The sequence below is a fragment of the Geospiza fortis genome, unplaced genomic scaffold, assembly GCF_000277835.1.
Source record: "Geospiza fortis unplaced genomic scaffold, GeoFor_1.0 scaffold275, whole genome shotgun sequence".
Lineage (NCBI taxonomy): Eukaryota > Metazoa > Chordata > Aves > Passeriformes > Thraupidae > Geospiza > Geospiza fortis.
Window position 1 is genome coordinate 5,718,866 of NW_005054341.1, and position 15,036 is coordinate 5,733,901.

The 15,036-nt window shown below is 48.9% G+C and overlaps 1 protein-coding gene across 1 annotated transcript; it reads left to right on the forward strand.

Moving 5' to 3' along the window:
* The first annotated feature begins 3,101 nt into the window (after nt 1-3,101).
* Nucleotides 3,102-14,984, forward strand: TTL (tubulin tyrosine ligase). Its single transcript, XM_005422660.2, has 7 exons — nt 3,102-3,195; nt 3,317-3,395; nt 5,069-5,301; nt 8,238-8,373; nt 8,471-8,740; nt 9,583-9,726; nt 11,953-14,984. The coding sequence occupies exons 1-7, from the start codon at nt 3,102-3,104 to the stop codon at nt 12,068-12,070; spliced, it is 1,074 nt and encodes a 357-aa protein (XP_005422717.1). The 3' UTR covers nt 12,071-14,984.
* The last annotated feature ends 52 nt before the right edge of the window (nt 14,985-15,036 follow it).

The window sequence follows — 15,036 nt, forward strand, 5'->3', positions numbered from 1 at the left end:
TCCGGCACCCAAACAAAGCTCAGGCCCCGCGGGGTCTCCGCGCAGCCGGCTCTCTGCGGGCCCTGCTGCCGCCAGCCAGGGCTCGAAGGATCCTCTTCCCAAGCTCCCGGAGAGCGATCTCACCGGGCCCCCTCCAAACACCCGCCCGGCTTGGGGCCTGTGGTGTAGTGAAGCAGTGGGAAGGGCGGGAGGTGTGACACGGGGGTCGCCCGGAGTCACCCCCATGACATGCAGCAGAGCTGAGGATCCCGGCCCCTCTCTGGGTGCAGCCCGAGTGCCTCCTTGCCCTGCAGCGGTGCCCTTGGGGCCCTTTGCAGCGCTGCGAGGGGATCCAGACAAGCGGCGGTGCCTTTGTGGGGCCGCGGTGGCTCCGGTGCCATCCCCTGCCTGCTGCTGGGCAGGGACGCTGCGGTGCTGAGCTTACGTGGTTCGGGGCTTAGCCCTGTTCTGCCTCCTGTCTCAAGCAGCAGGAGCACGGCTAAGCCAGGCACGTTCAAACCTTCACTCGAGAGCCGAGGCTGGTGGGGATGTGCCTCTGCAGGGCTCGGTGAGGGTGACAGCGCTATCCCTGTCTGGAGCAGGGTGTGGGTGATTCCAGAGGCTCTGTGTGTGTAGGGCCCCCTACAAGCCCTGCCCCACCACCTTTTCCCCTGCTGCCTGACCCCCGCTGTTACCCTGCCACCACGCAGGGCTCTGGAGCTGCCCTGTGTAGGTTTGTGCCCTGCCTGCCATGCCTGCTGCTGCCCCATGGCACAGCCACCCTGGCCCTGTGCCCTGCTGGATGGTGCAGAGCCCAGGAGCAGGGAGGGAGAGTGCCCACGAGCAGGAGAGCCAAGCCAGGCACTGGCAGTGTTGCAGGGCGTGGCAGGGAGCAGGGCTGCACTGTCATCTTGGCCCTGGTTTCTTTCTTTCTGGGGTGGTTTTGCAGCACTGCTTATGGCTGCAGAAACATCAGAACAGGCAGAGCCCCCTCACTCCAGCAGCTCTGGTGCAAGATGGCTTTGCAGCCCCTTTCTTGCAGCAGAGACCCATCTCTGGCTGCTCTTAACAATTTGCAAGTCACCAGTTCCAGCACCTCTCCCTTGTCTCCTCCACATTTGTGAGTGGAAAGTCCCCATCACATGGCAGTGCCATCTGGTCACCTCCCGGTGTCTGCAGCGGGCAGGGAGACGCCGGGAGAGGCTCAGGCAGTGAGGATGCTCACATGTGCTTGCAGCAGGCACAGCAGGCAGACCTGTGCTTTAACTTGCTCAGCATGGAAGACCTGTGAGCATCAGGCCTCATTGCAGAACAAGTGCAGTTCCTTGAGAGTGGGCATGCACAGCACATCCAGCTGTGGTGGGCTTGTGGCCATCTCTGACTAACCCCTTCCATCCTCTAAAAGTGTCCTGGAGTGATGGAAGAGCTTCCCTGAGCTTCAGCATGTGTTGCCATGGGATGCACAAAAACTCAAACCATTTCTCACAGCCAGGCCATGTCTATAACCCATGGAGAGGGGCCATGCTTTGGCACTGGCATCTTCAAACCATCCTCCTATAGCAGGAACTGGTTGCCTGAAATCAGTAGAGCCAGACCAAAAATAACATGGTTATTTTGGTGCATTTTCCAAAAAGCTCTGTCTTCTTTGATTCGTCTTCCTGAGCAACTGTTGCATCAAAGCTGGCTTGGTTTTCCTAAGGGCTCTACTCAGTGGAAGCAGACATTAATCAGGGAACTGTAGGGATTTGCATTACTCAGGGCCTAAGCTGGATCATGGAGAGAAGTGGGGGCTCTCAGCATGCACCACTGCTTCTGCCCAGCTGCAGGGACCTCTGTAGCTCTCACTGATAACCTAATTCCTGGGGGATTGTACCCTTAAGCTGTGTCCTCATCTAGAAGAAAAGCAGTTTGTGCTGAGGGGATGGAAAGGAGGAAGAGGCTGCGGAGGCCTCATGTAGCAGGGGATGCTGGGCTCTATGCTCTGCTGGCCAGGAGAGGATTGCCACTTTGCTCAGTGCCTTGGCAGCTTTTTAATCCCATTAAATGCATGCTGCAGGCTTCACAATGTGCTCCAGAAGGTTCCCTTCCTGCCTTGTGGTCCCTCTTTGCTGGCCACCCAAGTCTGTGTTGCAGCCCACTGCTCCATGGCAATGCTCAGGAGCCCAGTGAGGATGCATCTCCCCAGGATAAACTGGAAACAGAAGAAAATTTGAGGGATTTTATTTATTTTCTTTTCAGTAAAAAAAAAAAAACCTGCCTGTGCTGGCTGCACCTTGAAGTGCCTGAAGCTACAGATCTTTTCTGCAGGATGGTTTTCAGCTATCTTGTATTTAAAGATTTGTGAATAAAAGTGACCCAGGTCAGGGAAGTGACTTTCAGGCTGAAAATAGATATTCACTCTCTGTGATCTTGCAGCTGCCTGGTGTTTAAGGTAATGTTTGCTCCAGGCCTTTTTTCCCAGGCAGACACCAAAGAGGATAAGTAAAACCCTAAATCCTTATTCAGGATTCTGGTCCCTCTCAGAGAGCTTCCAGCTGAGCACGAGTGTTTCTGTCCTGTGAAAAGGTGAAGGCAGGCAGGCTGTGGTGTGGAGTCCAGTGGTGGTAAGGAGGTGCCCCTCTGCTTAGCACTCTGTCACTGCTGGGGCCACAACTGGATATTGGGGCCAATTTGGGACTTTGCAGTGCAAGAAAGGCTTAAACATCTGGAGTTACTATAGGAACTATAGCCCTGGGACAAGGACTTAAAGTCAGTATCTGTCTTTGGAGATATTCAGACTTTGGACAAGAGGTTGGAGCAGAGACTCACAGAGGTTCCTTCTCACCTCAGATATCCAACAGGTCTTGTTGCAAACTGCTAGAAAGAAGCAAGACTCCCAGTCTTTCAGTGTTTCCCAGTGTTTTGTGGTATCAGGCCCAAGAGGGAGTCGTGCTGTACATGACAAAGAAAAAAGGCCCTTTGCTGAGCTGTGATCTTTGTGTCAGGGTGTATTTCCCTGCATCCTCCACCTGTATTTAAGAGTAACTGAAATCTTGGTTCTTACAAGCTTACACCAGCAGATGGAGAGCACCTGCCAGTTCCCAGTGTGAATAAGGAAAAAATTATTTTCCTTTGCAAGACGGATGTATCAGATTAAAAACAAGTGGGTAACTGCATGGTTTTTGGAACTAAAAGAAAGAAACCACAGAGACCAGTACTGGTTTACAACCTGTTTCTGTAATGCAGGGCAAGGAAACAGCCTCCTTTTTATCCCCTACTGCACAGGTCCTTTGCACCAAGCAGCTGCTTTGCCTTTGTTCATTGAGGAGTTTGTCTGACCTCTGTTTCCCCTTCTTAGGCCATGAACCTGGACTTGTGCAGCTGGTGAATTACTACAGGGGAGCAGACAAGCTGTGCCGCAAAGCATCTCTGGTGAAGTAAGAAATTCACTGAAATGTTAGATGGGCTTGGCAGAAGCTTCTCCTCTAACCCTTGTTGAGTGTTGAACCTGTTTGGAGGGTATTTCACACAACAGCTGCCCTGTGCATGTGCTGTCTTCAGACTCCTGGTCTGTCTCTGGAGCTGTTTGTGTGCACAAAGGCCTCTCTGTAACCTCAGGGGAAATGCCATTTCCACTGAGTTCTGTCTACTTGAAACCATAGAGTGTATTGAATCAGATTAGAGCCAAACCAAAAGGGAAAAAGAAACCCAAACGAATCTGCTCTTTTTCCTTGTAGACATTTAATTAAAACCTTCTCCTTTTATTCTCTGTTTCATACAGAGAAGAGACACTAATGTGCCTTTAGCTAATCAGATTTGTTGGTCAAACAAATGCTTGGAGACATCTCCAGAAAGAGCTCTGGGAGTTATTTCTGCATGACCTGCCATGCCAGGGTCTCCTGGGGAAATGTGGATGAACTTTCATGGTAAATAACCCTGTCCCTGTGCAAATTCTGTATCTTTATGTCAGAGCTCTTGGTCTCCTTCAGCAGTTTGATTGCCCATTGCAGTCTGTGCTGCCTCTCATTAATGCAGTCCTGCAGACTGGGTGTGCTGATCCAAGGCCTCTCCTTCCTCTGCAAAGAGCCTCTTCCCAGTTACTTTCCTGGCAGTGATGATGGTGTTTGTCAGAAAGTGGCAGAGTATTTTTAAAGAAGCACTTAGAGCACTCCTCAGATGAATTTCTCTTTAGCCTGTTACCTGGAGTGCTGAAAGCACTTGCACACCTGTTTTTATATCCTACAGCTTGGCTGGCCTTTTTAACTGTAGGGTCAAACAGGCATTGAGCTACTTAGGAACCCACAGGACAACAAATGACATTCCTCGGGGCTCACAAAGTGCCACTGACTCACTGCCACCTCAGCAGAGAGGCACAAATGCACAGAGAGTCAGCACCTCATGGACTCTGCTTTTGGCTATAAGCAAAGCACAGGCATTTGGAGAGGCAGGCAGCTCCCTTGACTTGGAAAGAAAACAGGCCTGAGCTCTGCTAACAGGAATTTGCTGCTGTCTCCAGACATTGCTGGTAGGAGAGATGTGCCTGGGGGATTCCAGACACCTTGGGATGTGAAACATGTAGCTGTGCCCTTGCTTTCTGTGGCTTCCCAGAGGTCTTCATACACAGCTGGGACACCTGGTCCTATCTCAGTGGGAGTGGGATCAAGGGCTAAACACCAGCACAGACAGCGTTACTGCTCTGGCTTTCCCTTTTCCAGCTGTGGTCCTTCCTGCCCTGAGCCATGACAGCAAAAATGCCTCCTCGGTTCCCTTGTGCAGAGATGATGCAGGGAATGCAGCACCAGCTTTAGTTATGGGGAAACTTCTCAGCTGTTAGTTTCATGTTAGTTTCATGTCAGTAAAATGTTTAATGAAAGCATGCAGGTTCTGGTTCAAAGAGTAGTGCTTTGCTGTGGGCTAGGGTTACCATATCTTTAGGAAAACCCTAATTTGAAAGGTCTAAGGAACACAGGATAATTTAGCACAGACTATCCATAAGCTGCCATTCATCATCAAGCAAAAGAGCCCAGTTAATGATGATTTTTCTTTATTAAAAAGGCCCCATGCAGGTGGGGACACTCTGGACATTAACAGCCTGTCTCTCTTCATCCAGGCTCATCAAGACAAGCCCTGAGCTATCAGAGTCCTGCACGTGGTTCCCTGAGTCATATGTGATTTACCCAACGAACCTGAAGACGCCGGTGGCTCCAGCCCAGAATGGAATTCGCCATCTCATAAACAACTCGAGGACAGATGAGCGGGAAGTGTTCCTGGCAGCGTACAACCGGCGGCAGGAAGGCAAAGAGGGCAACGTGTGGATAGCCAAGTCCTCTGCTGGTGCCAAAGGTTCATTCTCCAGCACCAGGAGCTGTTTCTCATCATTCTTCACTCTTTTTGCATGATCTGTAGGGTCACAGGGTTTGGCTGAGCCGAGCTGATGTGTCTGTGGAGGGCTCCACTGACCGTGCCAGACAAGCAGTGTGGTGTGCTCGTGCTACCTAGGACATGCACATGCACCTCAAAATGTGGGAATGTGCTGTGAGGAGAAAGCTGCAGGGACCAGCAAGTGAGGGGAATGTGGAGAGCAGGTTAGAGGGAGCAGAACAGGATACAGGGAGGCAGTCAGCAGGCAGGACAGTAGCCTTCAAGGGCAAGGAGCCCAACTCCTCATGCTGCAGCTTAACTTGCCTTCTCCTGGATGGAGATCCTGCTTGTCTTTCAGCCAGACTCACTGCCTGGTGCCAGTGGCCTGCCCATGGTCACACTGAGCAGCCACGAGCTCAGTACGTCACAATTGCACCCAAGCCTCAGGGGAAGGTACCAGAGCAAAGACAATCAATGCAGTGTCTGTCTGTCCATTTAATATGAATAGGACAAACAGATACCCAAGTGATAATGTGTCCTTCCTTGTTCCAGGGTCATTCCATCACTCACTCTGCAGAAGTAAGGAGCTGTGAGATGGCTGGACACAGCTCTAAATGCAGTGCTTTGGTAACTGTGTTCTCTGTCCACTGTGGTGTTATCATGGGCACGCTGTTAGAATGGCTGTGTTTAAAAACTTGCCTTGCCATGTGTGCAGCAGAGCCCAGCCTGAGGAAGGACCTGCTCTTTTCAGAGACAACAAGCCCATTACTCATGTTTGCAGAGTCACTTTGCATGTAGCCTTGCCAAACAGAATGTGAAAACCAGAGCTGGCTGCAGGGAGGCTGCACCATAAAACTGTCCTTCGCACCAGCTTCCCTCTGTTCTGCTCTCTTGGCTGTGTCACCAAGAAGAATTGGAAGAGTATCCTTGTTTTCATCAGGAATGAAGGGGAGATGAGTCCTTTTGTTATGCCAGTGCAAGAATGTGTTTCTGTGGGGTAAACTGGCAAAAAAAATCCATCTGGGCATTTGGAAAGGCAGTTGCTGTGGTCTGCTGAAGGCTGAGCCAGTTCAGACTCTTCAGATACTTCATGCACATGTGATCCTATCTTCTCTGCACTAAAGCAGAGTAGCCTTTTGTATTCATCACTGTGCTGCTGCAAATTAAAGTGGAAAGCAGAGTCTCATGGTAATCTTCTAGAGGGAAGTTTTATACATCTGGGGATTACTTCTGATGAAGAAGAAAGCTTGTTCATGCTAATTACCAAGAAAGATACAGCTCAGGCACAGCCCTTGTCTTGGGACAGGTCTAACAGAAGCTTAGTCATCCATCAGTAACAGGAAAATTCAAGGTTTAGGATGCCCTGAGTCAAACGTTTGAAGGGTTTGCCGCTGTGGCTGGAGGTTTTGGTGTTTTCTTTGACATCTGCCCCACATAAGCTGCTTTGCTGCCTCACTGGGTTGCTGCCTGGGTGCACAGTCAAGCTGACCCTCCCCTTGGTTTGCCATCTGTGCAGTGTGGAGCAGGTGCCTGCTGATCTCCCCACTGCAGCAGCTTTGCTGCCTTAGGGATGTTGTTCCCCTCCTTTCCCCAGTGCACAGCCTGAAGTTGTGCCAGTGCAAGGTTCTGCCTTGCTCTGCTGTGATCAGGAAGCTAAAAAAATCTTGCCCTCTGCTTAAATCACGGGTGAGAAAGATACTTTAATTTCAGGCTTCCTTTCAGTGGAGGGTGCTGGGATGAGTGAGGACAGTAGGGCTGGAAAGCTGAGCAGAGGATGCAGCAGTGGGAGTACCTGCAGGGCTGTGCTGACAGCAACCTTCAGAAATCACAGCTAGGAGCATTTTTTGTTGGATGATCCTGTCAAACCCTGTCTGTGCTTCAAACCTCTATTACTCCATTGATGCCCCCTTGAAGAGTGGGGGTTTTTTTTGCACAGTATTTCCTCAAAAACACTCAGCACAAAAGACTAAGTAATCAGGTTTAGTCCAGAAAACTTAATACCTCAAGAATGGGCATAGTGCCAGAGGAGGGTTTGATAACTTCACCTGAGCTGGCTTATCCCTCCTGGCACCATGCCATTCCTTTATGAAATCCCAGAAGGAAAATGGGCTCTCTTCAGTGCTCTGCAACAGAAGTTTGCTATTTGGACTCTTGCAAGAGATGAACAGTGACAGCTTCAGCCAAAATGTGGGAGTGTTTAAATGGCACAGTTCATTTTTTTAATGAAGAGCTTCCACAGCAGGAACACTGAGTACATGGATGAGCAATTTAAAATAGTACTTTTCCTTATTCAGCAATGATTTTAATAATAACTTAAATGAATTCAGTGAGCAGGGCAACACTGCACAAGTGTGCATGTGTGACTGCCTCTGGCAGCCAGAGAAGCCAGACAGGGAAAGAAAGTCTTGAGTCTGGGATTAAAACACCCCACAAATCTCCCTCCCCAAATAAAAAAAGAAGGGCAAAAATCTTTACAGAAAATGTGCCAAACTTCCTGTTCTCTCTAAACTGCTGAAAACCAGGGAAAAACAAAACCAAATTTGTCAAGTGCCAAATACAAGCACCACCACATCCTCCTACCCCTGCCAAGCCTAGATAGGAGGAAAAAGAAAAGACATAAAAGAATCCAGAATGCTCCCAAGGCAAGCAGCTGCTTCACTGCTTGCCCAGGTCCCTGTCAGCTGTGCCCTGTCAGATCCCCTTGATTCCCATTTGCAGCAGGCCTGGTTTCTGGGGATGGCAAGGAAGAGATCCCTCCACAGATTCATTCCCATGGAGTGACTGTGCCATTGCTGACCCTGGGGCCACAGGTTCTTGCATGTTGCTTTTCGGGCTAATGAGCCACTTGGGGCCTGAAAAAGCTCCAACAAAGGTAGAAGGATCCTCTACCTAATTTTGTCTTCAACTTTCTGTGCCAGGGGAAGGGATCCTGATTTCTTCAGAGGCTTCAGAGCTCCTGGACTTCATCGATGAGCAGGGACAAGTGCACGTGATTCAGAAGTACCTGGAGAATCCTCTACTTTTAGAGCCAGGGCATCGCAAGTTTGACATCAGGTAACCTTTCCTGCCTTTGTAATACCAGTTTTCTTGTTCATGCTGTTTCTTTGGGAGCCACTGAGACTGGAGTTTGTTCTCCTGTTTGTTCCCCCAGGAGCTGGGTTCTCGTGGATCATCAATATAATATCTACCTCTACAGAGAGGGTGTCCTGCGGACCTCTTCAGAACCATATAACAGTGCTAACTTCCAGGACAAAACCTGCCACTTGACCAATCACTGCATTCAGAAGGAATATTCCAAAAACTACGGGCGCTATGAGGAAGGGAATGAAATGTTCTTCGAGGAGTTCAACCAGTATCTGATGGATGCCCTGAACACAACGCTTGAGAATAGCATCTTACTGCAAATCAAACACATAATAAGGTAGCCAGCTGCCTGCTTCTGAGGAGAGCAAAACCCTTCAGGGACAGGGAGTGTGTGTGGACACAGAGCAAGAAGGAAAGGGTTTCAATTGCAGAAATTTAGGATAAAGCCATAAATACCCCCATGTCACTGCTCAGTGAGAAGGCACCTCCATAAGTGCTGTTGCCTCAGTGGTATGTGTCCACATCTCTGTGATTTGCCAGCTGTGGCTGGAGAAGGATAGAGTGAAAAGGGAAGAGAGCCAGGGCTGGGAGAGGCTGAGGTTAAGAAAGGCATAAAGGTGACAGAGGGGACGTGAAGGTGAACTCAAGTGTGCAGACCCTGGATGCTTCCCCCACCATCAGCCAGCAGCAGCACATGGCTGTTGCCTAGCTCATCTTACTCAGTCCTCAAGAGCCAGTTCCTTCCTGGGCATAGAAAGTGCCTGGAGGGAGATCTTGGTGCTGCAGAGAATCCAGGTCTTGACAAAGCAGTCCTTCATGAAGGCATTTGCTTTCCCAGTACCCCGTTGCTGTTAATTGCACTGAAAAAATGTGGCATAATCTTTGAGGGACTTGAAGGCAAACGAGCATCTAGTGGCAGTTCCCTGGGGACCTGCTGCAGCCCTTTGTGGCATTGCACATCATGTTTTCCAGCTTGCCTGACCCAGTGGTGAGGGAGGATGCTCTCCAGCTCTTTGTGAGTTAACTCAGGGGTGTCCCCACATGGATTTTCATGGAATCTCACTTGCATGGACCTGGTTACCATGGCATGTGTTGGACATAACTTGTAATTTGGCAACCCCTCCTACTTAACATGTCCACAGCAGCCTTAACCCTGAGTTCCTGTTTCTCCCTTCACAGAAGCTGCCTTATGTGTATAGAGCCTGCAATCAGCACGAAGCATCTTCACTACCAGAGCTTCCAGCTCTTTGGCTTTGACTTCATGGTGGATGAGGAGCTGAAGGTCTGGCTAATAGAAGTCAATGGGGCCCCAGCATGTGCCCAGTGAGTAAATCAGTTTCTGGAACACCCTTGTGATGCCACCATTCACATGCCTCACCCAAAGCATGGCTATGTCCCCGCTCCAAGTGAAAAAGGTGAAAGAGAAGGAATGGTGAGGGAGTTTTCCAGGCTAACACTGGACACTGCTCCAAGTGCCAGTCAGTTTGGGTTCATTACTCTTGTCTCTGTGTTTGGTATCCCCCAGCTTCTTTCCCACGTAGGATGGGGCACTAACCTGGGTTTTTGAAAATATCACTTGGGTCATTTTTATTACTCTTGGGTTGAAGTTATGTTTGCAGATTTAATGTTTTGGGAGTCACATTGTTTCTCAGTCTCTGTTGTGGCACCACTGGTGGCTGCTCTTTATATGAGCACATGTTAAATGAGGAGCATTAAGGGCAGCAGCTGGAAGTGAGTGACTAAATTTGCACGCAGCAGGACCACAGAGCACACTGTGGATGCTGCAGATGTTACCAAATCTCTGAAAACCTAAGGAATAAAGACTCAGCACCAATTTAGTGTTAAGAAGAGCATCATTTATTCAAATCACACAGGGGATAACTCCTGACTTTATGTGTCCACATGATTTTACAAGTGTCTTGCTTGTATTCAGTCACTACATGCATGTTACAATTTGCCCATTACCAAAAACCCTCCCCAGGTTCCCAGATTAAGTCCTTGTTTTGGCTGTGCCTGTATTTCTGAGCCAGATGTCTTCTTACCTTCCAGCCATCCTTGCTGGGAGAGCACATTTTGCATGCCTTGTTTCTCTGCTAAGAGTTCACAGGCACAGTAAAAATTGAATTAACCCTTTTGGTATCACAGAGATCAGGTTATAGCTTCTTCCAGCAGCCACAGGGAGGCTGGAACAGCCAAACAGGCCTGGCCATGAACATCTCTGTGTAGGCACAGCAGGAGGTGCTGTATTACATGACTGAGACAGTTGCAGGAGACCAGAAATTTTTGCTAAGTGAGCATCTGTATCATATTAAAAAAAAAAAAACAGCAAAACAGAACAGGCTGTACATCGCTGCATTAGAATTTTATGAGATTAGATGTTGATTAAATTAGGTTAGATCATCACTAACAGTAGACAAAAAATGCAGGTCAAACCTACCAGACAGCCTGTTGAGGAGCTTTTTCAGGGCTAGAGCGTGGGGACCTTTCTGTGTGCAGGATTGCCCATGTGCATCATGGTGCAATGACTGCCTTGCACCTCCTTGTCTTGCTGTAAGGGTAGAATTTGGCTGTTGCTGGGTGGATTTGGATTGCAGCAGTGCCCTGTTTGTTTTGTGCCTCTTGGAAGAGCAAGGGCTTTGTTGGGCACTTGGAAGATTGAAAGCAGCTGAGGTAGGTTTTGGCTATTTGTGACTTCTCCTGTTCAGGGTTATTTTTATTTGTATCACACAGCTCCCATTTAAAGAGGGGGAAAAATGGCTGCAGTAAGTAATAGCATTCCCAGGAGCTGAAAAAAACATCTCATTGTCACATAGCCCCAGTGACACAGAGTAAAAGACATTGTTAATCCTGGGAATAACAGGTTTAGTACTAAATACGTGCCAGATGCCAGCACATTCAGGGAGGTTACACATTTCCTGCATTTCCTCCAGCAGAAAATGAAGCTGTTGTTAACTCAAACACCTTGTCTCTCTTCTCCCTAATCCTGCTGTGCATGGGCTGTGTCATGGTGAAACACATCCCACATGTCTGAGGGTCCTGTGGAGCCCCTGAGCTGCACCCCAGCACAGCATTTCATCAAACCAGGAATGCATCAGAGCAGCCCCTTTGGGGCACATTCCAGTGTGAACAGTGTCTGGTGCAGTAAACCCTAGCTCCCTGAGTTGGAAGGCTGGTACAGGGAGCCCTGAGATGTTTTCTTTCTGCCCCTTTGCATCTTGTGGAGACTCAAGTCTGGGGCCTGAGGGTCCAGAGCCTCTGACTGTAAACATAGATAATGGGCTTTGTGGTTCTTTGTGAAAAGGAGCAATACTGGGAATTATCACCATGGAAGAAGAAGACATTTGTTGGTGTAAACAGGGAGGAGGTGGAAGAGATACTGCTCTCCCCTATTTACCACCCTGAAACTCCTTGTGATGGGAGTAGGATCTTATAGATTTTGCTGGGAAAACGCATTTCTACATAAAAACATAAAGATTGGCCAGGCATCTGCTGGTTTGTCCTGCCTGGGTATCTGATTCTGTCTCTCTCTCTCTCTCTCTCATCTCTTAGGAAGCTGTATGCAGAGCTCTGCCAAGGAATTGTGGATGTAGCCATCTCCAGCGTTTTCCCCCTCAGTGACACTGGGCAGAAGATGAGCCAGTCATCCTCGATCTTCATCAAGCTGTGATGATGACACAGCTGCCACCTCTGTGAACAGGGAGAGACTGCACCCCTCGGGTCAGCACACTCTGGTGGCTTATCTCAGTAACATGCCAAAAAGTGATAGAGACAGGCTTCATATTTTCTGGGAGACCACAGGGAAAAACAACAAAACATGCATCCTCACAGAGCTGTGATGAGCCAGAGCTGCTCAGATAACTCTGCCTGCATTCACCAAAATCCACTTTAGAAACAGCTCCTGTGACTTTGATACCTGAAACAAATCTCTCTGGGAGTACAACAGAACAACCTTAAAATGAAACCCCAGCAGGGATACTGTAATGCTGTATTAGCTCCTCCTTTTCTATAGAGATAACATTGGGTTTTTTAAGGGAATTGAGTGGAGAGAACGATGGAGTTGTCCTCCTCCCGCTGTGTTTATCCTTTCCTCACCTACTGCATCATTAGTGCCTTAGCTCAGCTCCAAATAGGTGACTCCTTTCCTTTGTTCCTGCTCTGTAACATAGAAAGGAGCAAGCTCTCCTGGTGCCTAAAACCAGGAACACCAAGAAATCCGTTTCCTTAGGTCATTTTCCAAGCTGGTTGGCTGAACACCCAGGCAATGGCTGGTAAAGGGTGCTGAACTGCAGGTGGTGAATTAACCCAAGCAAGGAAGGTGATTATTTATAGCTATCCCTTTTCCTATTGAGATTTGGATCAGTGATTGTCCCAGTCTGAGGCATTTGGATTCTGCTTAAAAGAGGTAGAGAGACCCCCGTTGGAGCTCAGCAGCAGGCTGTTGGATTTTGAGCATCACTTTTGTGCTGAGTGTTTCAAGTAGCAGAAACCTGATCTCAGTTTCTTCTGAGGCACTGCAATGAATTTAGGCTCTTCTCTCAGATTTCCCCTTCATTATTTACCTGAGGCTTGGACCTGAAATCTTTCTACCCAAATCCCATTTGTTCCAGCCAGTTTTGTTCTCATCTGTTTGACAAATACTGTTATCTTCTGCCCCGAACACAGTCCACAACTTGATCTTAGCTAGGGGCAAGGTGGGTGAGGTTTTGTAGACCAGGAGAGACATTCCTGTTTGCCACACATCTGGGAAATCAGGTGCTTTGGGGGGGAAGGAGAGGTTAGATTCCTTGAGGTCTCTGTATTTCAGAGCTAACATCTGCTTCAAGTATGACCTAAACCCCTGTCGTGTGTCCCACCTTGTGAAGTGTATCTGAATTTGCAGTGTGAGCCCAGCACATCCCTCTGGCAGGGAGAGATGGTCATGGACAGAAACCAGTTCCTGTTCCCCATAACAAACAAACAAACCTGAAGATACTGTGGAGATTACAAGCTGCCTGTGTGTAATGGGAAGTGAAGCAGCAATGGAATTTCTGCCCTCCTCAGAAGATCCTAGCATTTTGGTGTACTCACCTCTGCTTGTGATGGAGATTTCAGAGTTGTTCATGCAGCAGACAATCCTGATGGGAAGGAGCTGAGTGATAAGGAGGGAGAAGGATGTTGGGGGAAGGATTGGTTGGGTTTTCTAACCTTAGGATAGCACAGAGGTGTCAGAATTTCACTGCAGTCCAGGTGAAGTGTGGTGGTAACTCACCAAGGTAAAATGTAGGTTGTTACTCAAATTGCAAAGTTCACCATATCTCTGTTGACATTTTCATGTTAGTTTAGCTGAGCTTAAAAGGTGCATATTTTTTCCCAGTGGGAAGCTCTCACAGCAATTGCTCTCATCCAGGATGTGTCTGAGCTCTCATAAACGCTAGGGCACACGAGAACAGAAAATGTTCCCCATCACAATGAACCAAGAAATGCTCAGATTCTGGGGGCTAGACCCATCCTTCTCCTCAGAAGGGAAGTTTAGATAATGCTTGGTGGTAGAGCCACAACTACAGATGATGCAGCTATTCATACCCTGCCTTTCCAGCTGGGCTTGGGGGAGGTTGTGTTTCAGGGACACTTGAATCCTCTGCTGAATTTTTCAGGAATAAGCAGCATTTTACTCTGGAGTAAAATGTGTATTTTCCACCTTCTCTCAAAGTGTCCCCCAAAGTAAAGCACAGAAGGTAAATGATGAAGGACAGAGAGCACAGTGCCTGAAGTTTTGCCCAAAATGCTGGCTACGAGGTGGAGTAGAGGATGTGTGTGTGGCTGAGGCCTGGGCATTGCAGCCATGGGTGCACCTTGCAAGTGATGCTCACAAGCCCCTGTGAGACTTCTGTTTGTTTCTTTTTTTAGGAATATACAACAATAAATGTTTTCTAGTTTATTTCAGCTAAAAGGTCAATAGAAAAGGTCTTACTCTCTTTCCTGAGCTTTCACCCAGGATACTGCTGGGTTTCCAGAAGACACCTACCATACCACAGAATGTCTCTAGTCTTAGTTGTATCCCTTCATGTCATCCATGAAGAATTTCTGGCCCAGGTGTTCCAGCTGCGTTGTCCAGCAGGGTCTGGTCCCACTGGACTCTGGGTTTCAGGTAACTCCCATGTGGCTTGTTCCATGCGAGTTAGTCATGTTGTGCTTCTGCTGAAATCCCACAGTCCACGGAGAACGCCGGAGAAGTCTAAGAAAGGCTCAAACGCCGATTTCATCCAGGTGACTGTGACCAGTGCCCTTCAGGACTGCTTGCATGTCCCTGCTCCCAGCATTTCTTGTTCTCCACACGCAGCTCTCTCCCGGGAGAGCGACGCTGTGCCGTTCATAATCGTGCTCCATGACCGTGTCTGCTGTGGCAGCCCTTGGGAAAACCTGGTGTTGAGAGGACGTGGGGTACACGGGGCACTGCCGAGGATCAGCCTCGAGATCGTGTGCCCGGCTGCTCTCACGCCAGCCTGTGCATGTGGGGCTGGGAATGCCTGAGCTCCCGGCTCTGCGGTGAGCTCACATCTATCCACATCTCTCTAAACCATCATTAAAACATGCAAACCCCACGGCCTGGGGAGTTTCCTTGGGGCAGCGGGTCCCTGGGCTGCCAAGTCCCTG